This window comes from Lepeophtheirus salmonis, chromosome 6, assembly GCF_016086655.4.
Source record: "Lepeophtheirus salmonis chromosome 6, UVic_Lsal_1.4, whole genome shotgun sequence".
NCBI lineage: Eukaryota > Metazoa > Arthropoda > Copepoda > Siphonostomatoida > Caligidae > Lepeophtheirus > Lepeophtheirus salmonis.
The window spans coordinates 43,866,858-43,891,040 of record NC_052136.2 but is presented as its reverse complement, the minus strand read 5'-3'; the positions used below and the strand labels follow the sequence as shown (position 1 = coordinate 43,891,040).

General features: G+C 30.9%; 1 protein-coding gene across 1 annotated transcript in view; it reads right to left on the bottom strand.

The window, feature by feature from the left end:
• Positions 1 to 2,099: 2,099 nt before the first annotated feature.
• Positions 2,100 to 24,183, bottom strand: part of LOC121120813 (dynein axonemal heavy chain 1) — a 31,095-nt gene continuing 9,011 nt past the window's right edge. The window contains exons 5-15 of the mRNA XM_040715687.2: positions 22,283 to 22,456; positions 21,724 to 21,956; positions 18,963 to 19,748; positions 18,566 to 18,903; positions 16,581 to 16,748; positions 14,307 to 14,603; positions 14,038 to 14,238; positions 8,673 to 9,020; positions 8,462 to 8,611; positions 4,840 to 5,048; positions 2,100 to 2,692 (exon numbers count right to left, since the gene is read on the bottom strand). Coding sequence (XP_040571621.2) covers positions 2,458 to 2,692; positions 4,840 to 5,048; positions 8,462 to 8,611; positions 8,673 to 9,020; positions 14,038 to 14,238; positions 14,307 to 14,603; positions 16,581 to 16,748; positions 18,566 to 18,903; positions 18,963 to 19,748; positions 21,724 to 21,956; positions 22,283 to 22,456 — 3,139 coding nt within the window. The 3' untranslated portion in view covers positions 2,100 to 2,457. The remainder of the gene's footprint in view (positions 2,693 to 4,839; positions 5,049 to 8,461; positions 8,612 to 8,672; positions 9,021 to 14,037; positions 14,239 to 14,306; positions 14,604 to 16,580; positions 16,749 to 18,565; positions 18,904 to 18,962; positions 19,749 to 21,723; positions 21,957 to 22,282; positions 22,457 to 24,183) is intronic.

The following is a 24,183-nucleotide window of genomic DNA, read 5'->3' as shown; positions in this document are numbered from 1 at the left end:
CAGACTTTTTTAAATTTTGTCCTCAGGGTAATTGGTCAAGGCTAAAGTGATGGTGGACTAAAGGGCATCCACATTTGGGTGTGGACTGGAACTTGTGATGCTCTCGATGGCTCCTTACCAAAAGTAATCTAAGGTGTTCGAGTCAGGAGATGACGGAGGCCAAATGCCATTTGGATAGAAATCAGCAAAGTTTTAGGCACTGAACTCCACTTGCTGGGGCAATATACATCCTTTTGTCTTCACATTGACCACGAGGATAGTTGAGTGTCTTTTTGGGCTATATGAACGTCAAGAAAGTTGACACCTGATTTAAAGCAATAACTGCAGCAAAAAAAAGATTATTTAAACAAAATCAAATGTTCAAACAAAACATTCACTATCTTTATCAAAAATTGCTTTAAAATACTAATGACTCGATCAAAAAAAATTACTTCCCACGTCATACTTCAACTTCATAGCAAATGTTTGTTTTGTTGATGTAACATCTTTTGCATTTAACATATTTTCCCAATCAAAACATTCATAAAAATTCAAAAAGAGTTTTTCAATTTTGTCTTATATTATATTTTGATTTTTTCGTTTTTCTGTTTGAAATATCGATATTATTAAAGTTTTTTTAAAGTTCTGTTGTTGTACAAATTAAAATCTTGAATGTGATAAGTATTTTTGTTGTTGAACAGACACTTCATAAATGTGTTTTGTAAATTATTTAGAAAATTCATACTTTTTATGAAATTCTGACTTGGGCTTTTTGGCATACCTTATATATAGTAATACGAGTCCAAACAAATTTATCAATTATTTCAGAAATATTGAAAAGGGCTCCTCCAGAAGAATAACTAATGTTTTCCACATTTCAAACGTCATTTTGGTTATTCTCCGTTTATTCACATCTCTACTAACAGCGTTGCTAGCTTTCATCATTTGGAGGCTTAGTACCAAAAACAATCGAGATCTTAATATAAATAGGTTTATTATATATACATATATATAATAAACCAAGGGTGCTAATGCTGCAGAGCTGAATAAAGGAGAACGAAACAAGGAATGAAGGTAGAACACAAGAGACAAAGAGACGTATGTAGAAAAGTACAGAAAGAAAAGGGAATTGGGAAGAGACTGAGTGAAGGAGAGATATATAGAAAGAAAAAAAGCTTTTATTTTTATCAAAAGCAGCCTTTAGTAACCTCGAGGCCCAAAAATATAATGAGAACATGCATGGTTACTTTATAGCTATACTTACTAAATTTTAGATTGATCTGTTCAATCTGTTTTGGATTCCATCTTTAAAAACACAAAAGACAGACTTATAAATATTATTATTAAAAAAATATGGAGTCGTGGGGGCTTCAGAGAGGCTAGCGACGCCTCTGCTTATACATATCAGACAGCCAAGGGAAGAGTACTATTTAATTTACCTGCACATAATAGAAATATGAAATTAGATAAAGGAAAAGTGGAAAAATTAAATTCCACAATCGCAACCTTTTAATAATAGCTAAAGTTACAAAAATTAGATATTATTCGTATTGGTCTTTCGAGTTGCTTAATTGTATGACATCAGACCAAGAAGTTGTCGGAAGTCAAAGAGTGATTCCTATCCTCCAGCTTAGGTGTGTTAATCCGATAATGTAACCTGATATTATATTTTAGAGACTTGTATGGACCTAAAAAAGGAAGGACCGACGGGAAATCGGAATTCCAAGAGCGTCTTAACCCTGCGTTATTTAACTGTGATTTTATGAACCTCTTATTTTATAAATTGTTTCAAACCGGTTCAAAATAGATTTTATCACCGAAAATTTCAGCTGTGTGTGTTGAGCTCCTATATTTTCAGAAGGGCGGAGAAAATGGCGTGCACTAAGTCGTTTCGACTTGCTAAAGTTTATCACTTTGATAGTGTCGTTTAAGACGTCATGCAGCTCAGGGCTCAATTTCTTAGACGCCAATGTCTCTCTGTGTATAACACAGTGAGTCCACTTCACGTCAGGATTTACCTATTTAATGTGCAGTAAGAGTCATATCGTACGGCCCGTTATTGATGCTGCATCAAGATTTCCAGCTGAGACCGTTCTCCCAGAAAAAATTATTAGCAACAATAAAAATATCCTTTTTATTTTACAATATCTTACATAAATATGTCTTAACTTTTAAAAATTATCATTTATAAAATTTTAATATTTGTACAAGAACGGAATATACAAAGGGAGGCAGAGAACAAATAACTATGGGGAACATGGTTCACAGAGGATCCCTGTTTAGGGAACAACAACAAAAAAAACCAAGATAAGTCCCGTCCCAAAAAAGTCAAAAAAATTCCAAACCAGAAACCCCCTAGCAGGTAAGGGGCGGTCCATTCCTCATAAGAACAGAGGGCCATATTTTTATACGCCGTACTCTCTGCCTTCCTTATTTTATACCAATAAACTACTTACAAATTTATAAAATACATAAACATTATTCAAAATCTTCAATCATGACAGCAGTACTCATTTCAACATGTTTTTCTTGACTCATCAACGTTGGTATGTATATATTGAAATGAAAAGAGGATGAAGAATCATTCAGTACTCGGGATTGAGTAAGGTAAAATGGACATGAATAGTTTTGTTCTTTCTCCTTCAAATTTCCTTTTCTAAGTGAGATAATTGAAAACGACTCCAATCTAGCTGTCTCTGCGATTAATGCTGATCTAAAAGAATATAAAAAAATAAATGAAAAGTAATATATTTAAATGTAAAATTATATCAGTCCTTAATTTCTAACTTAAAATCGACCCTTTCCAGTGATCGGCTCTAGAAAAATACTTTCTAGACGATATAATTAACATAAATATTAAACTAAACTGGTCACTTGGTAGAATACAAACCTCCACCTATGGTAATTTTTCCTATAATGAATTTTTTCTAGATGAAGTATCTTTATTAAAACTATGTAATATCATGAATTTGAGCTCTGTACCTTATTTTCCAAAGGTTACGTCGGTAATATATTTTTCGTGCACGGAAAATTACCGTGGAGAAAATTGCCAGTGAAAAATTTCCATGAGGGAAAATTGCCTTGTAGAAAATTTGCCAATTTGAGAAATAACCATACGGAAAATTTCCTGTCATTCCCTAACCAAATCAGATTACCTCGGCCCAAAACTTATTTTGTGGAATGACAGAACCACCCTGTAGGTTAAAAAACACTGCTTCATCTTCACAAAACATTGAGTCCCTCTCTTATACTACAATAAAAGACCCAAACCCGTGGGTCTAAATACATGGCAAAGTATTGGCGGTAATTTTTAGCATCCATGGAGGTCTTGCCGTTGTCTTAATCAATTCACTGATCGGTAGTTAAATTTGGACCTTTTGGAATTGGTGTACATGCTTTGTGAAGCAGTGGCTGTGGTTTTTAATTCATTTATCTAATCAACACAAAAACCTTGGAATTATTTTGATGTATTTGGAAAGGGCCTAAATTTCTTTGTGAGGCGGTAGTAGTTGTTTTTAACCAGCAAGATGTCATGGCAGTAGTCTTAAACGGCATGTGGGCTTAAGGATAATTTCTTAACTATACGGAGAGAGCCTGAATATTTTGTGAAGTAGAGTCGGTAAAATTGAACCAGAAAAGTGGCCCTGCCATTTGCACAAAAATAATAATAAGGCTAAGGTATTGTGATTTTGTTAATAAACTATGGGCAATTTTCCACGCTGGCGATTTTCTAAATGTCAATTTTATCCATGTCAATTTTCCAATTGCAATTATCCTAGAACCTGAGTTTAAAGAACGTTTTATGTTACCTTGAACTTTACCCTTTACCAATCAACATTTAATGGCCTTTTTTAGTGACCATTAAACTTATATAAAAATCGATTTTTATCTTTTGCCGAAATCCAGGTGACTAAAAAACAAACAAAAAAATGCAAAAGCATAACCTCCTTTCAAACTCGTTGTGGAGGTAATTAATGTACCTAGGTCATTTACAAATTAAATTTGTTTACTTTTCGAGTGAGTTGGCATCAATGCTATAATGTGGCCAAAAATGTCAAAAAATGGTTGATTAGTTATTGAATTAGTAAAAGTTCAGACTTCAGAAACTGCAGGTAATTAGTATGTATGAACTTCAAAGACAATTCCTAGGTTTGATGCCACTGTGAATAAGGAGAACAGCGGCAACATCATAACTGAACATCCAGAGAATGTTTCAGGTTTAGTGAAACATTTCTTCGGAACAAAAAATACTGCAAGAACCATGGACTTGGTTGTTGTGGAGTCTGTCCACCTATTTTTGTGGAAAAGAAGGCACGGCTCAATCCTGAGGCTTACATTGAACTTTTAGATAAGAAAGTGCTACGTTGGGGCAGAAAAAAGTAGGGGAACAATTTTCTTTTCACTCAAGACTGAGCCCCGTATCATCGCGCCACTAAGACTAAAGTCTTCCTGAGAGGCAACTTTCTGTACTTTTGGGACATCAATATATGGCAGGCCTTCACTCCAGATGCAAAACCCTTGGACTACTCTGTCTAGGAGCGTCTAAATGAGAGATTGTGTGCTATTCTACACTGGAGTGTCTAATGTCTAGAAGCTTCCATCAAGAAGAAGAGAGCCAAGCTTGAGTATGATTACGTAGTCAAAATCTGCAAGGGATTTATGCTTCTTATTGAGGCAATTATTAGAGATGAGGGCTTTCATACAAAATAAAAGTTAAATCAAGCAATATTTTCAGATGATTTGTTTTATAAATGTTCTCACAAAAGTTATTTTTTAAATTGTACTCTTAAAAAAATATGAAAATGTGTACAACTAGATAAAATCAACCTTGAACGGGTCCAAAAATATCAAGTGTTTTACCTTCTGGGATCCCACGATGCTCCTTCCAATTTAACTCCTTTCAAATAAAAGATATTTCCGGGACTGAGGCTAGGAATTTCATCGATGAAGCTACCACATAGGCCATCCGTTTCAATCGATTCTTTCATTATGTGTAGTACAAGTCCATTTAAGAATATTCTAGCATGGGATAAGGCGTTTAATTCGATAATATTTTTGTTGAAGCCGGTCTATAGAAATGAATGAAAAAAATTAATTCAATTTGGTCAATGTCTTCTATGTAAAAATAAGTTATACCAATATACTAATTATTTTATGAGGCTTATACATAATATATGTAAAATAAATTCTAGTAAAATAATTTATCAATATTTCGGTCTACATTTATAAATTTATGTTGTTAGCCTTCATTATTTTTTTGTCTCATAGTTAATACTGTTGAATTCTAGTCAAAACCAACATAAAATACCCATTCCATTTTTTAAGAAAAACATGCAAGGAGTTCATTTCCAAATTTTCAATTTTCTTTTGTATTACATTATTTACTAGTTTCATAGTATTAGTACACAGTAAACATACACTTCTATAAAAAAATTATTACAGGTTGCCTACGTTGCAGGCATAATGGAAACAAAGATTAGAGGTAGAAAAAAAAGCAAAGGTGGAAGAGAAGAAGAGAGAGGTAGAAAATAGGAGAGATATATAGAAATATAATTTTTTTTGGGGTCAAAAACAGCCTCAAAAAAATATTACGTAAATACGTTTGGTTATATTATACATCTACTTGCTAAATTTTAGACTGATCTGGTCGACCGTTTTGGATTGTACTGTGTGGAAACGTGAAACTTACACACTTGTATTACATTGATTTGAGAGGTAATGTGTGAGTAAATTAGCACTGTCTGTAATTTTATTGGTAGCCATCTATCTCAAACACATGCTGCTTTTGCTCTTCTCATAAAAAAGGTTAAGTGAATAATAGAATTAGTTTCCGTTTGTTTTGGGTTTTTTTTCTTTCCTCATGTAGTTTATTGATTTGTTTGAAATTAACAAAAAAAAGTGAATATCTTCAGAATTTACTAACTTTAACCATCTGTTGATTTGTCATTCAAGAACTTTAAATAAGTAAAATTGATTCACATTGGTTAATTTAAATCGACGGTGGGACCGATTATAAAAATTAATTAATTAATATTTAGTAAAGTATGTAAAGATAATTAAATTTTAAAGTTTTCCTCCAAGTTATTGGGGTGACCACTAGACCACTTTGATTATCAACTTTTTTCGATTTACGGTCGTTTTTACTTGATAAATCCATATACATAAAAATATTGACATATAAGAGCTAAAATAATATAAAATGTCAGTAATACGAACTGTTTTAAAAGGTTCATTATGACAAATACATAATTAAATTTACAATTTTTTCAATAAGTTTTTCTCCTCTGAAATAGTGCAATACAAAAAAAAAAATGGAAACCTAGGCCTAATAATGCCAACTTTAAAAAAAAATCAACTGTGTATTTCAAAATCCTGAAAAGATAATTTGACTCTAAAATCAAATTTAACCACTGTAGAACCGTTTATATAAAAGTGTTTCTATCGGAGATAATTGAGGCAATGATTCAAGTCAATGGAGGTTAAATTGAAAATTAAGGAGCTTTCCCATATATGCTGTTAAATAAAACCGGAAGATTCGTCATAATGTATTTGCTCAAGATCTAGTTGTGTGTAATTTAATCGTAGTGCACGACTCATTATTATATTAGGTTGTTCCGAAATGAGTAAGACTGACACAATAAGACAAAAATTCCATTCAAAAGTTAAAAAAAAGTACTCAATCATGTCAAGTAGTCTCCATCTGCTCGGGTAATGTGGGAAAAATGGTTCTCCAACTCCCACAACTGCGTGTAGAGCTTGTCTTTATCCACTAACTTCATCACCCACTGAACACAACACGTGTGGTCTCTATAGCTATCAAAATTATAATACCAGAGCTGATGTTTCAGTTTACAGAAGAGAAATTAGTCCCAAAGATTGAGACATGGGATTTAGGGACTCTGTTTGATCGTTTCCTCTTTTCTCTGCATTAAGAACTGCCATGTGTGGTTAACTATTTTGGAAGGTGCATGGTCCTAGATGAGCAAAAGCTTTGTCTGGTGAGTTTTGTTCTTCTTTAGGATTTGGGGTTTGTTTTTTAACAGTTCATTAACTTGAGTGATATTGTTGAGTGCCCTTGTCTCTCAGTGACGTCTTGGCAAGATTCCTTTATCAAGCTTAAAAGTGCCATCCCAGATCTCACCATCCCACTGTAAGATTGTTCCACGACTTGGGCAGGCACAAGGGTAAACGTTACTAAAGTTGGTACCTCAGAAAATGTTTTGCCCAGTTTGTAGCGTATCGAAAAGTAAGAGAAGAAATTTTGAGTCTTCATGTTCAGTGTCTAATGGACAATCATGTGCAAATGTGGAATGTAAGCATGACTTATTTTGTCTTTTAATAACTATGGAATGTTTTTTCCAACATAAAATTGATGAAAAATTCGATACTGGTAGAATTTTGTACCTAACTCTTCTCCTTTTCCTTCAAACGAACATTTCTCAATAATTTCGGAACAACCAACCTAAAAGATCACTAAATGATAGTATTAAAGATGATAAAAATTCTATTAATATGATGGGGTTCATAAATTAACACTTGACATTAGGATAAACTACTTTCAAGTAATAAAAAAGAGATCATTAATTAATTAAAATTATATAAGCTACAACAAAAACATTATCCCTTCAAAATCATTTTCTATCTAACATCTTAAAAAATTAGTGAACAAAAAATATGGAGTTTTTTTAATTGTAATATCTATTCAATCAATATTGATTAAATCATTGGTGAAACTAAAAAATGAAAAGAAAAATTACCTTTGTTTTCACAATATACCTTGAGCTCAAATAAAGGTAACAACAAATAAATAGAGTCCATACTTTCAGTAATTTTATATAAAACAGTTATAAATGGGGTTTTCAGGAAAAAAAATATTTTTACTTAATATAATTGATTAAGTAAATTAATCGATTCAAGCATAATTTAAGCTTTTTTTTTATGCAATGTATTAATCGTGAGATGTAGGTTACTAAACAGATCTAGTGAAAAACAAATAGAATTTTTATATAACTTAATATGTCAGAGTCTTGTATCATCCCTATCTCAATAGTATGACGTAAATATTGAAATCAGTTTTAACAAGTTTAAAAAAATTGTATCGTATTTATTTTATACAAATTAACTAAAAATGTTTTTTGTATCTATAGTCAGTACGTAAAGAGCGTTTGCCTTTTTTCATAGTTTGATCGAGATGTGCCACCTTAAGATGACTACGTAGAACAATTAAATTTTACTTCATTTTCATACCATATGACAACTTTATTGCACTACCTGTAATTGAAATTTGAAAAAAGTTGATAATCAAAGTGGTCAAGTGGTCACCCCAATAATTTGGAGGAAAACTTTAAAATTTAATTATCTTTATATATCGACAGAATGGGAATAGAATTTACTACTCTATTTCTAACTAAACATTCCTGTAGGAGTAGAAACCTAAAATTTACATCTCTAGTGTTTAAGAACTATAGGATTAATAAATTACCTGGAAATAATTTATCCTTTTAGAAAGGGAGCTCGAAAAGTTAGAAAAAGTGGGGGTATGCTCTTCTTTGTTGATATGATTGATCCAACTCAATGGCACTTTATTGACCCTTAATGGACTCCAAAGAGCTGTGAAATCTGTGTTGATTAGCTGAAATATTCATTTAAAAAAAGTGATTATTTAATTAATAAATTCATAAAAGGTGCATTACTGTTTCTCTGTTTACAACCCAAAAAATGTATTCAATATCATCTTTGATAGTTGAGATACATTTTCTCAACTCCTGAATCTCTATAGTCCAAATATAATCCAAGATATAATCCTCCTTCCTAGTACATTCAAATAATCCGCACGTCGTTTCATCCTCTTTTTTTTCTAATACGGATCTTATTAGCTTAAGTTTACTTATTATTACTTCTTGGCTCAACAACACATCCTCCCCACCAGATGGATACATAATTAATGTTTTCATAAAGTCCTTAGACTTTTTGAATTGGTAGAAGGATTGAGTGCTTTGTGAAATGTTTAGTAAGGATATTATTTGATTCTCTTCTAAGCTCTGGAAACATATTTAAATCAGTTTGATTAGCAATTCATAATAATAAAACAAGGAATACTCTATTTACAGGGTTGGGCAAAAGTATAAGAACATATTTATAATTGCTTATTTTAAATCCGGTTTGTTTATCTTGCTAAGCTCTAACTTGACTTGAAAGTACTGAACAACGACAACAATTTTTGTTTTTATATTTTATCTATTCAGTTTCACTATGAAGCAGCAAGATGACAAACGCATAGTAGTTGCAAAATTCTTTGAGACTGGCAAGGATGCTTGCGCAATAATAAAACTCACCTAAAATATCCTACCTCAACAACCTTCAATTTTTTTTAACATACCATTTTAATAATTTTGATTAGTGTTTGTACAAAAAGCTTAGATAAAACACACAATTCAATATCAAAATACACATTAATCTAAAACATGATTATTTTTTAATTATACCTCTTATTATCTAAGTATCAAGATTGCCAATACAATTAAGTTATAAAAAAATGTATAGTCCGTTCAATCAATTTTACTTTCTCTTATATTTACTAATTTTTTGCCGAAACGATATTACCAACTTATTACTTAGAATAGTTTTTTCTAATACTAATTTTAAAATCAGAATAATACATATTTATTAGACTTTTATTTAGAAAAAATTATATAAATAATTATGTTAACGATTCATTTAATGAAAACATGATTTTTAGTCAAATCGTTGCTTATTATATTCTACGACTTGACACAGATGACCAGAAATAAATACTCCCAAAAGATTTCCTTATTTAATAAGGAAATATGAAGAAGATATATTGGAAAAGCTGGATTGGATAAACGCATTCCTTACTTTGTTATATGCACTAATATGAATGATTTCATCATTTGCAGCGGATGCTCCTGTCTGTGACTTGAAATTTTATCTAGAAATGTTTTGTTCAGAAATATTGACAATTAATTACCAAGGATTATCATCAAGAAGTTCCACAATTACATGTGGTATTTTAAACAGTGTTTTTGATAATGATGAAAATATGTATTCAGGGCAGGGCAGCAAAATGTTAACTTGAGAGATGAAAATAGAAATACGTCAATAATTTTATATTTTCAATAATTATGTTGACAAAACATGTGGAAAAGGTCTTTGCAAAACATTTTCCACTCATTTTGGCGACCTTCATTATCAATCACAGCCTTTACACGTCGCATGAAGGCCAGACAAGATGACAAACTCATCTGATATGTTGCCCCATAGAGCCGCTATGGAGGATTTCAGCGACTTCACGTTTGGATGTGAAGTCTTTTTGGTTTCCGTCTCCGAAGTACTCCATATAGAAAAGTCAAGTGTGTTCAAATCTGCTGAGAAAAGGGGCCATATCTCTTTGGATCAGAATCGAGCTATGTTATCTGCACATAACTTTTGGGACTTGGAGGACGTGTGAGAGGGGGTAGCGTCCTGAGTCACAACATAGTTTACCTCCATATAGTTGTTCTTCAGTCATGGAAGATAGTGTACCTAAGAACCTTATACTAGGCATCCTCGTCGATTCTCTTTCCATCCTTGAAAAAGAACTGAGGCATCTTTTTTCAATCATAGGCCAGATTTTGGATTGGATAATTAGTGAAGTAAACCCCTAGGAACATTTCTATTGTTTCGAGTAGCTGGCAGCCTTTCCAGTAGTTATGGAATTGATCAATTGTGAAAATCTTCTCTTGTCCGAGATGTTATATATATTGTTAATTAAAAGTTCATGTTTTGCTGCCCTAAATTATAAAGTTCTGAAATTATATTTGACTAAAAAACCTGAGTAATCTATAAAAGACAAACCTCAGATTATTGCTCATAAAACAAAATTACATAATCTTATTTCTCCAAAATCGCGTATTTTTTACCCATACTGAATATCGGGTCATACTAGCTTAAAAAGCTTGTTGCATCATGGTCAGGAAATGAAGACTACATGAAGGCAAGAAATTATATCTATAATACTTGGGTGATTAATGAAATTGTAAAGAGAGGAATTTAAATGATGATTAATGACTGACTATGCGAGTATAATAACTAAATATACAAAGCAGAGAGAGTATATCTTTCAAACAGTAGAATATAATAGACAATGATTTGATTAATGATTATGTTTGCAATGAATAAATGGGAAAAGAAAATCATTACTTTTTTGTGATTTTACGTTTTTGGTAATATAGTTCTAAGACAATAGAAAGAATAATATAAAAGGTATATCCTTCTCATTTTTAAATTAGTAATAGAAAAAAATATCTTACAATTATCAATTGAGGTAAGTGTAAATTCTTGGAAAATATTAATATTTTTTGCCCAAAATGTTTGTAAATACTAATGAAAGAAATTAAAATTTATACAACAGAGTATACATTTTTAGTACTGACTTCCGTACACTTTTTTGTTCTCTTTACATTCATTCTATTAGGCAATCCTGATACATGAATAATTAAAAAAAAATTTTTTAGCTTAATGCCTATATTGACATGAAATTGTTTGTGTTATCTAAACTTTTCTACAAAAACTACGCAGAATCATACAAAATTGCATTTTGGAAAAACTTTAAGTGTGATGAGGCAGGATATAGGAAATACTTAGGTCCTTAAATAAAAGATTTTTGAGCTTTTCAAATAATATAAGAATACCTTAGGAAATATTTAAATCCTTAAATAAAAGATTTTCTAGCTTTTCAAATAAAATAGGAATAGCATAGGAAAAAATGCGGGTACAAATCAAAAACAAAAAGTATATTTTTGAATAGGTCCACCTTGATACCCAATTTTATATAGTTATCAAAGCACAAATCAAATTATAGTTCTAACAACCCTGATGTTAACCCAAAAGATTTGTAGTTGATGTGATCAGAGATGAGAAGGAAGGTAAATGAACATCCTCATAGTTCATTGATATATCTGAAGCTCTCTGTGAAGAGGAACATCTCCCGCTTCAACAAGAAATACCGTAATAAAGCCCTTATCAGCCTTTATGTCCTGTTTACAGTTGCGGATCAATCCTGAGGCTAATCATATTGAATAAGCAACTGCTAACCTTTTAATTTAAATTTCATATATTATAAGTTTTATTTAAAAATGCCACCTACTATTATTTAAGCTTACTTAAAAACATCGTAACGACTACTTCTACCCACCCCTTGTATAATTAGAATATTTTTCGGTCCAACTAGGGTAATTTTTTAATTGGTTGAATGGTCATGAAATGAAGGAATAAAAAACTAAATTTAACTTATGTTTTAAAGAATTAAAAAAACTATTATTTTTTTATTCTGGTACATTTTTTAATCCATGTATCAAAAATAAGACGTGTTAATTCTATAAATAATGTATTATACTAATGTTTTAATTCAATTCAATCCCTCATTTCAAAAATATTATTGTATTAAAAAGGTATCCTTAAGTTGGACAGAAAATAAAACTGGGAGGAACAGAAAACGTATTTTATATATTGAGCATTCTTTAATAAAGATATAACAAGTCAGCAAAATAATACTTTTATCAAATATCTTTTATATTCCATATTCAATATATGGGTCTACTTCGTTTTAATTCACCTCATTCTGAGTGTGTACTAACCTTTAAAAGACAGCTGTCAAAATTTTAGGAAAATCTATTCTTTAGTTTGTGAGTTATTGTGCTAAGGTTGATGCTACTTTTGTTATTTCCAAACAATGGGTCAAAAACAATTTTGTGTTTGTATTTTACACTGTTTTGTGATGGGAGAAAATGCCGTTTAATCTAAGCAATGGAGTGAAAAGTGTTTAGGGGACTCTACTTTATCAAACAAATAAAAATAATTATAAATGTATTTTCTTTGTTAAGCCCCGGACTTTTCATAGCATGAAATAGAACTTGAAGGTAATTTGAATTCCTTGAGTATGGTTTCCCATTTTTTATGTTTGACACAACCTTTGTGTAAGAAAAAAAATAATAATTCACATAAAAAATGGTCATTGTCTGTAAAATTGTATGTTAAGAAGCAATATTGGGGTTTTTTTTCTTTTCTTTTTTGATCCACTTATTTATCGAGGTTAAATACGAATAGACATTAAATAAGTCAACATTAATTGCATGTAGAAAAAATGGCCAAATTCCGTTTTATATACAGGAAGTCCCCACGTATCGTGGTTTCAAACACTCTGCGGTATATATAATTATTCTCCCCTCCCCCGTATAATGGGGGATACTCCATCAATATCGTGGTTTTTTTTAAAATTATGACAATAAATTATAAAAAAACTTTATAATGAATTAAAAAAGAATGTTTGTGGTTCATAATGAGTTTATTCATATTATCCCTATTTTACATAATAGACGTGTATAATTCTGCACGAGAAGAAGGGAGAGAGTCTTGTATGTATTGGTTTTGATTTAAAGACTAAAAACTTTTACTTAACTTATTTTACAAACTTGCAATGAAAAAGCTCGCTGAATAAAAATAGGTAAAGCTCCAAAATTTAATTTTTGCAGTATTTAAATTACCAGATTAAAAATCAACTTCATTAGGATTAATTTTTATAAATATTTTATTAGGATCCTGACTGACTTACATTATCTTAAATAATTTATGATGAATATAATGCTTTTAATATCCTAACCATTCTAATGAAAAAAAGGAAAAATAATAAATAATTAGTAACAAAAAAAAGTCCACGTACTACACAGATGTTTCTTTTTCCCAAAAATTGCAATAAGGGGAGCCCCCTGTATATGGTCTAACAGACAAATCTTGTCAAATTTGACTTCAACAAATGACGGGAGCGACATGGTAAGGGTATACTCCCTTTATTTAGTAATAGGTATAAATAAAGAAATAACATTTTATTCGATTCAGCCCCGACAGCCGACAACTCGCACTCTTATTAAAATAAGCATAGAATTTTGAAAGACATTGGCTTCATTTTCATTTGAGAAAAATCTTTTTATAAATATTTTCTCAATAGTAGGATTTGTCAAAAAAAAATAACAAACCATTCTTCATGAAATAATACTATAATACCTTTGCTACTTCAACCATGTCAGATACGGAGGAAATTTTCTTCAAATTAATTTGGCTTGTACTCATCAAAGTATGGAACATTGTTGACAGAAGATTAAAATCTCGTTCATCTGATAGATATTGCTTATAGAAACAATCTATTATAATTGCTCTTAAGCATTGATCACGATTATGCTCAAATGGAAGTCTTATAAAATGAGTCTATTTTATGAATGAATAAGGAAAATATTATTTAAAACTTAATTATTATAAATGTATTATATAATTACCTTAAAAAGCTCAGTTACTATGCGGAAGTGAGATTGATTGAATTTGTAGGGAATATTCCATCCTCCCCTTGGGCCATATTTTATCCGCTCAATTATACATGAATGAAATAAAGCTAGACGAAAAAAAATGTCCAGCATTTTGCCAAAACCACTTTCTGGATCTGATTCAGAATGTGGGAGGGTCATAAATTCCTCATCTGATATGCCATTTACTAACAAAGATGTAAATCGTTGATGAAAAGTGTCTGGAGGAGATTGATTTATGACTAAGCATTCTCTCCAAATCTCTTTGGGTATCTAAGATTGCATAAAAAAAAGTCGTCAGGACATACATAAATTTGTAAACTCTAAGCATTTTAGCTATATAAAAACAAAATAAAGCAAAAAAGACAATTTAAAAAAATATATATCGGAGGAGCGTGGCTGTCATTACGTAGTATTAGATTAGTTGTGAAAGAAATAAACACAAATCCGTAACTAACAAGGATATAGGATGAACTACGCCGATATTAATCCTAAATATTTATCAGAGTCCAAAAAGGATTACACTAATAACTCCACCAACAAATCGTCAGGGTTACCCTCAGTAGATAAAGGATAATTCTCATATTTCTTAAGTTGCACGAAAAGACCACGAAACATATGTTCTTATTTACGACCGAGTCCCACGGTCCAGTTTATTCCCACTTATCGGCCCCTAAAGAAGGTGAAATCGATCCCTCGTCACATAATTGATGCTGTATTTCCCTTTTTAAATTATTTATCTATAAAAAAAAACAAATTATATAACTGAGAAAAAATAAAATATCTTCGTATGTATTTCCTGTATACACTTCATTTTTTATTTATTATAAAGGCTATTTAGAGTAATTATATAGGTAATTAGTGGGGATTACGTCATCTTACTTTTCTTGCTCAGCAACATAGTTGATGAGTTATTTATTAATGGAAGCAAATTTAGAAAATTCCATTTTTTCTCTGGAGCCAATGCAAAAAAAACAACAAATATATCATTAAATGGATCATAGGATTTTCAAACTGAGGGCAGTATAATTATCTTAAAACATATCTCAAACGAGCTGTATGCAAAAAGGATGGTGACTTTATATTTTAGGAGAAAATGTTTATTTATTCATCAATATTTATGTTGTCTCCTTCAGAGTAATCGCCCTCAGATACAATACACTTGTCGCAACGCTTTTTGAAATCCTTGAAGCACTTCATATAAGCACTTTTCCGTATATCCATAAGATTTTCAGCGATACTGTTTTTATATCCTCAATCGTTGCTAAATCTCGGTCCTTGCATAGGAATAAGAAAAAGTCACATGGGGCCAAATCTGGTCCATATGGTGGCTTAGGTTTGATAGTGGTGTTGTTTTTGGCACAAAAAATCTCTCGCAAGCAAGGGTACGAAAATAGGGATATTTTCGTGATATAAAAACAATGAATTGTTTTTCCACAATTCTAGACGTTTTCTTAGTATTACTTCTCCACGATCAAAATTTCTAATGTTTTGGAGAACTTTATTTCATTTTTTACTTAATATTTGATGCAAGTTCTTTTATCCATATATTAATTAGCATAAAATCGCCGCTCATACAAAATACTTCAAATGTTACACCTTTCACATACAAACAAACATATGTTATAGCTGAAATATTAAATACATGTTCGTGGTGAGTGTTCTAAAAAAATGGAGAATACCAAATGTACGTTGGGCACGAAATTTGAAAAGTCACCTTACTGTTTGAAAATATTGTATTTCTTATTTTCTTTAATAAGCAATCTACATTTCTAGTAAAAGTTCAAAAGACATGTCTCAAGGATCAAAAGAGCAAGTCCTAAGACTGAATAAGGACCTACGAAACAAAAATAGTTGTCACCCTCAATTAATAATACAAAATATTCTTTCATCAACCGGTTATAATTTTTTACTTCAAGAGCATGAGAAGGATATCTCTTATATTCATAGCATTATGTTGACAGCAAATAAGCTGACTTCCAAGGTTACAAAATCGTTTTTGATGTATTCAAGGGAAGTAAGTAATTTGGGCACGTCGAAAGCACTCATTTTCACAATTTTTGTTAAGGAGCACAGAGACTCTAATTTTTTTATACTTTGATGCTCTCTCCCCATGAATAAAAAAAAATAAGAATCACAGCTTTTTTAAATTAATATACTGCTGAGATTGCCTACCACACACAATTTACATCTACGTAAATGCTTAGAGTTCACAATATTATAAAATAGTACATTCGTAAAAAATCCAACCTGTCGTTTATAGTTGAGTATCCAAAGTTTAAAATCCTTATGAACTTGAAAATTATTTCTTGCTATCAGTTTCTTCAAGTCTTCAAAATTATCACTCCTATAGTCCGTTATTATTATCCATTTGCCAAGTTTTTGTGCTTTTATCATTGCATCGGAAATGACTTGTATCTAAATAAACATCTATTAGTTTTTAAGGATAATAATTAGGTAAATTTAATTTATTGTTAGTTTAATAAATTGCTTGCAAATATTTCAATACCTTACACTCGCATAGAGCTTACAAAAGTATGCCAAACTTTTGGATGCTAGATTATTGATATCAGTGATCTAATCTTAAAATGCAAAGCAAAGTATTGCTTAATATAAGTATATGTATTTTACCAACTACTTCAAATTTTCTAAATTGGAAAATAAATAAAATTCCCTCTTGATTGTAAAAAAAGATAAAAAAAATTCAAATACTAAAATTTAGGAGCAAAAAAATTCTAACTACAGAGTGGGAACCCAAACCTTGCTGCTGCATAACTAAATTAACGTGATTTTTTTTTTTTGGAACTCTAGAAAACCTAACTGAAAACCAATTTTTGTATACTATGTTTAGCTTTTTTTATACAAAATTTACTACTTCACAAGTAACAACAATCTCGACACGCCAGCAAAAAAAATGCTTGCATTTGACATGAAAGGCGGTATCAGTTGGATAACACGTTGTAATGCTAAAAACTCGTCGCGCATCCAAATTTGTATGAGAGGTACGGGTTATGTTATTCTCCAAAATGCCACAAAATTGCACAGTCCGGAAGGTCGATGACAGAGCTGGAGGAGGGCCACATTGAGGAAAGAAATATCACAAGCGTTACCTTTTTATTGTTGCTCAAATATAATATAATTTGTTATTAAATGTATCCAAATAGCTTTTCTTTTGTATGGATCTAACTTTTAAAATCTGCAAGTTCAGGAACTCAAACGGTTCTCCTCTACATATAATAATCAACTCATATCCAAATAACGCTTGGCAATTGGGTCTCGTAAGAGGTTTGATTAAAAAAACGGACTTAGTGACAGAGCTTATATTACTAAAGTTTGATTCTTTTTTCTAACCAAGTGAACCCAGGCTCTCCCCTTTTTGTTAACGTTAGATTCAAAAGCGAAAAATCACAGCTTTTCTTGTGCCTGTAAAGTCCCGAGAGCAGTTATTACGGCCAAATATGCATCAAATGCAACCTTCTACATTGTCAAAAAGTGCCTAGAAATGGTTTATAATCTTAGAGAAGCCAAAAGGAGTGGGTGTCTCAAAAAATTGCTTATTGAAGCTTTGGTCAAAACTTTAAAGAGCAGCCAGATCTCTCCATGACAGAGATGGACATGGACGTTAATGTATCAAGGTCCAGCGTGTCAAGGCGCATCTAAGAGGGTGTATGTGTCCCTCAAGGGCCCTAAAAAGTACCACTCCTAACATCACATATGGTGAAAAAATGAACCATCAGTTCTGGTCCAGTTTTTTGGTGGAACTCTTGAACACACCAATCACCAGATCTGAATCTCTAGGACTATAATATGTTGTGGTAATTAGAATCCCAGGCTTGCAGAATCCGACACCCAAAAAAAGAGTCCTTGAAAGAATCTGTCAGTAAGCAGTGGAATATCATGTTAGAGGCCTACATCAAAACCACCGCAATTTTACCACCCCTATAGGATGATATTACAACCCATTTTGGTAATATTAAAGATTATCCGTAGTACAAGTTGTATTTATAAACTATTTTGAATATCAGTATCATTGTTTAATTCATGCGTTCTAGACTTTTCTGCAACCTGGTATATCTGTAAAAAAACCGTGCAATAACAATTAGCTCGTAGACGACGTTGCGCTACTCTCTACTAACATTGTAGATCACTATATGTTGGTAGAATATTTGTTGGGTTATATCAGAGCTTAATTTTTAAAACATGTAATTTACTAAGAAAGAAAATCAATCACTTACACCCTCATCGAATGAGATAAAAATGGAATTTATTTTTTGACGGCCAGAGAATTTATTTATCAATCGTATTTCTTCCTCACTTTCTTCATCATTTGTTGATAAAACAATTGCTTTATTCGACATTGAAGAAGGAAACTGACCAAAGTCAGACTCAAGAACATCAACGAATGTTGAATCTATGTCAAAGTTATTTGAAAACTCTTGAGCCAAATCAATTACTCGATCAGGTTGTCCAATAGTTTTTAAAACAAAGATTTGAAAAGGATTTAGACGAGATAACCAGGGCTGAGGAAGTAAGTTGAAAAAAAGCTTATTCTTATTGACATCCAATATTAAATCTATAAGAAAAAAAGTATATATATATATTTTTATAAATAATGTAAAAATATATTATTACCAGCTTTTTCTTCGGAAAAGAAATCACAAAATATTGATATGGCTTCATCAAAGAATCCACTACACTGACCATTCATGAGTTCCTCAATTAATTTGAGAACATTCATATTACTGCCATTGAAATTCAGATAGAAATATAACCAAAAAACAAAGATTGAATAGTGTGCTCTATCAGAAAACATTGATCGTAATTGATTTAAGACCTCTGGTATAGGTATTCGATCCTGATGTTCTTTATTCATAAGTGAGACTTTGATTATGCTTAAAAACTTTTTGAGTGTTATGTCGTAATTATCTAAATATGTAAGTTTACGTATAACTTCAAAAATAATGCTACACTTCTTTGCTAGTCTTAATGAATGGTCATCGTCTGTACTATTATTCAGTTTTCTTTGAAACATCTCCAAATTATCATATAAACATCGTAGTCTACTGAATTCCTTCTCATTCTCCATGAGCTTATTTCCTAATCCTGGAACATCAAGTATGCTTTTTTCAATGTCTAGAGAAGATAGTAATTCATCGGTAAGGTCTTCTATGGATTTAGTCGTTCGTATCATTTGATTAACAACATTGTCAAGCTTCAATTTTTCTTTAGCATTTTTTTGTGAGAGAATGGTGTCACTGAATATTGAGGTGAGCATATTGGATGCCAACTGAAAATTTAACAGCTGACATTTGCTTTGGTATTCTTTTATTATCGAAGATGAGGATGAAATAAGATAAAGTTTGAAGTCGTTGGAATATTCCACTCTATTCTCTCCTATATTTATCCATTGTTCTAGAACTAAGACATTAGAATATTGAATTGACAAATGTAAGCTAATGTAGAAGAATTAATTAATTAATCCATAAATTACGTAAAAGAGAAGGCGGGACTTATAGTACTATTTAATTAAGACCCATGATAACATCAGCTGTTTTTAATGATTTGGGGGAAGAAAGAGAATAAATTACAGCACTGCATAAGATAATCTGAAAAATTTAATATAGCATTATTGTAAGGGAAAATGTTGTAAAATTCAATTTTGTGAAACGACGGAGCTCAACATAGAATCCACATGGAAGAAAATTATTCTCTTGAACTATATATGCGTAGTTTTGTACCTTGGTTGTTCCTAGAGAAGGAATTGTACTTAACGTATATGGACTTCAAAAACAATTCCTGGGTCAGACCGAGTAATTGTATTACTATAATTTTCCCTTATAGGGAATTTTTTTCCATAAGGAGTTGTTTATGTCTTCACGATCTATCAAAGAATGAACAGAGTTTGAAAAAAAATGATAACATCAGTTTTTCTTTATTTTTATCACAAACTTTTCTCTTCAATAATCCGGTATAACTAAATATAATAAAAAGTATTTTTTACCAGGTATCTCTTAAACTGGTGAAACTGATTTCAATTCATTAAAATTTCAATTATTATTTTTGGAAATTTATGTTTAATTTGCTTTATAGTTATCGTCAAGCTATCAACCTGCTGTTTTAACGGCATTGAAACAAGGAACCCTAAAAATTGTTGGTATATTTAAGGTAAATATTGGAAAAATGATCCATTTTTGTTCAAAAAGTTAAGTAAAAAAATCGAATCTCTGGATTACATCATATGAGTGCGCATTGACAAAATAAGAAATTGTCCCAATTAGAGCTAATCTATTATATTAAGGTATGTTCGACATGAAGCTTCATAGAGAATTAAATATCATTTTTATGTTTTTTGTAGCACGATATGTCAAAATATCAAGTGCCTAGTAATACATTCAAATGTAGTCTAACCTCTACCTGTTTTAAGAATGTCACTTAAATCAAAATCTTTATCATTTTGAATTATTACCAAATTATAAATCTGGATAAAGAGATCACCTGCACAAGGCAGTCACTTTTCAACCTCTTCTTTTTACCGATTTGAAGGTATCTAAGAGATAAGTACAAAACAGTGTCTTCAACCTAAAGTGTGTGATAATTAAATTTTCATGTGGTATATATATATGTATATATATTTAGTTATTACCAATCCCCCTCCAAAAGTGATCCTGCAGATAACCCTGAAAAAGGTTATGTGATTTATATACAAGGCGTGTTCAAACAATAAGGTGACTTTTCAAATTTTGCAGGCAAAGTGTATTTGGTATGCTAGATTTTTTTAGTACTAGTACATTTGAAAAAGAACATATATTTATTGTTTAAAGCTTTATAATATGTATTGTTTGTTTAAAAAAAGGCATAATGGTTGGAAGCATTTTTTGTGTTCTACGATTTTTGCTATTGGAAAATATGGTTAAAAGAATTTGCATGAAATTTTGTGTAAGATGTTGAATGACTATCAGAGAAGTTGCTAAGTATATTTACATATAGGTTATCTCGTCCCATGAATTTTTTTCGAATGTTTTGGACATGACACGAGAGTAATAGAAGTATGTTCCGAAACTGTTTAATTTTGAAAAAGAAAAGAATCGTTGCATGAGCAGTTGACAGACGTCAATGATGATACTGATTTGCTAAAAAGGCTCATAACTGTTCATAAATCATGGGCTCTGATATCGAAACTAAAGCCCAATCATCAAAATGGAACCCAAATATATTATTTAGCTTTAAACAATAAATATAAGTTCTTTTTCAATTATACTAAGATAAAATGAAAAATCTAGCGTAACAAATATAAGTTGCATGCGAAATTTAAAAATTAACATTACTTCTGAATATAACTGCTAAATAAATAATTTATAACCATTTTATGTAATCCATGATTAATCATACAAACCTTTTCCACTATCATTTTTTTTCGTTATTAAGTTCTTGGTCAAAATATTTTTTAATCTATAGTCATAACTTGAAACATCCTCGATGATTGTTAAAAATCCTCCGACCACGGCATTTTCCAATTTATTTAGATATCCCTTGGATCCATAACGAATATACTCAATTTTTTTATCTTTTTCCGCACTGAGGAGTATTTGATAGCCCTCGTCGTTCAGATTAAAAATGTAAGACCAACTATGAGAGAAAAAAATATAACTTATAATTGTCAGACTTTGTGGTAAGAAAGATCTCGCCCAAACGGAAACGCTAGTAAAATAATATTGTATTTAATTTAGTCGGATTCAAAAAGTACAAAAAAACAATCTACTTTATCCGAGTTTTATAATTCGATATGGAAAAATGAGCTCATTTGGCCTATAATCATGAGTACATCCCCTTAATTTGGACGTTTTTCTTCAACAAGTTACAACTTGTATAACAAAACGTGCAGATGCAACGCCACAACAGATAATTATTTAAGTTTTTGAAAACGTTTCCGTTTGAACAAGCCTTAAATTTACTGTAAATTTGATTTGATAGTGCAGAGTTTGGATAGAGAAAATTCGTCGCGTGCATGAATGAAATGCGACCAGCATAAAGTAGTATTGGGTTCCAAAAGCTGTTGAAGGTAATTTTGAGAAAATAATATTTCTAGCTTTATGGCTTTTTCTTCAAAAGAACGTCGGAGTCGATCCCTATAACAACAATTAATTTGTTAAGAAAGTGTTCGAAATATATAGGGTCCTGTGACGAAATTGGCACGAAAAACTATCTCACAAAAACTCATCATTTTATAGATTTTATTTGAAAAACAAGCAATAATCAGCTAATTATGTTCTGAGACCAGCTCAATTTAACCCTTTGTTAGTGAACTGAGACATTCTATAACCCAAATTTTATAAGATTGATTCATTAAATAAAAAAATAACTTATATGATCTGAACTAAATAGTTTTTTTATGAAAAATCCTTAAAAAATGCAGGTTCATACCTGCATTTTTCTTTGTAGTTATTTAAATTTGCAAATATTCTATATATTATAATACTCAATCTTATCAAAATTTATCAGTACATTTTTTGGACCTAAAGTTCGTTACAAGTCATTAGTATTTTCATAGCATTTTTTTATTTAGAAAAATTATAATATTTTAACTATGATAATTCCAAATTATATCCTGCAGATAGAGGGAACTAAAGTTATTAAGATTACTTCAAAAAAATATAGTTCGTTTACCATTTGGGGACACATTTTACATACTTCACTACTACATATAAAAAAGTGTTCACTAACTAAAGGTTAAATAATTTCCTTCAATACTCAATAAACTTTTCAATTCTGCTTCTGAAAGAACCGTAGGCCTTCTTTAAAGGACCACTGTTCATTTTGTACATTTCCTCATTGATGGAGTTTACTAAAGTTACCTTAGTGGTATGATGATGTCTATTTGTATGAGATTCTGGAAAGGACCGCAGAAATTATTAAATAAGATTATTTATTTGACTCCCTATTGATCACACCTCGAGGAGCCTTGATACACTCCATGTCTTTCTCAGTTTCTGTAAGATGCTCAAGGGAACATATGAGTATGTTAACACAAACATGTCCTGTTTTGGTTGAAGCTAGGTGTTTTACCCTTAAACTATTTCTGCAAAGAACATTATGTCATCAACTGTTTTGCCTTTAAGCTTTTCACCCTGAAAATGTTGGACACTAATACATGAATAAAGGAGGTTTATAATTCACTATTGTTTATTATTGGTAAAAATTGACGATTCCTTTTAACTTTTGCCAAACATTATTACTAAATTACATTATAAGATTTTTGTACTATGGATTGCTTTTTTGGGGCATAATTCCATTATTACACTAAAAGAAACAACCATAGAATTATCTAAATAGTAATATACATTACATATATTGATAAAAAAAACTCAAGGAAACATCTGTTTTAACCATACATAAAAAATAACACCATATTAAACTCATTTATTTACTTATAATATTAAAGAAAAATACTCTTGATACAAAATAGTTTTAGAATAAATGTCTTTAAGCAAAATGTCCATTTTAAACATACTACATCAGTCAAAAATCTTATAACTTTGTAATCCAATACAGAAAACATACAATGCCAAAATAAAAACTATACGAATTAAAGTACAGATACGTCAATTGAAGAATTTGATATATTATAGGCTTAATTACAATAATGAAGGAAGAAAAGAATAAAGAAAAACTGGTACATAGTTTACCAGATCAAGAAGTGAGGTTCTCGACCGAGTTCTGAAAAGTAAACATTAGTAAAGTACATTCATATTTGTATTCCCATTGGTTCTTAGAATTTCCCTTCGATGGAGAGGGAACCAATAATTAATATCGCTTCAGACACGTAATCACAAAGCCAAAAAGGAAGTTCCTGGTT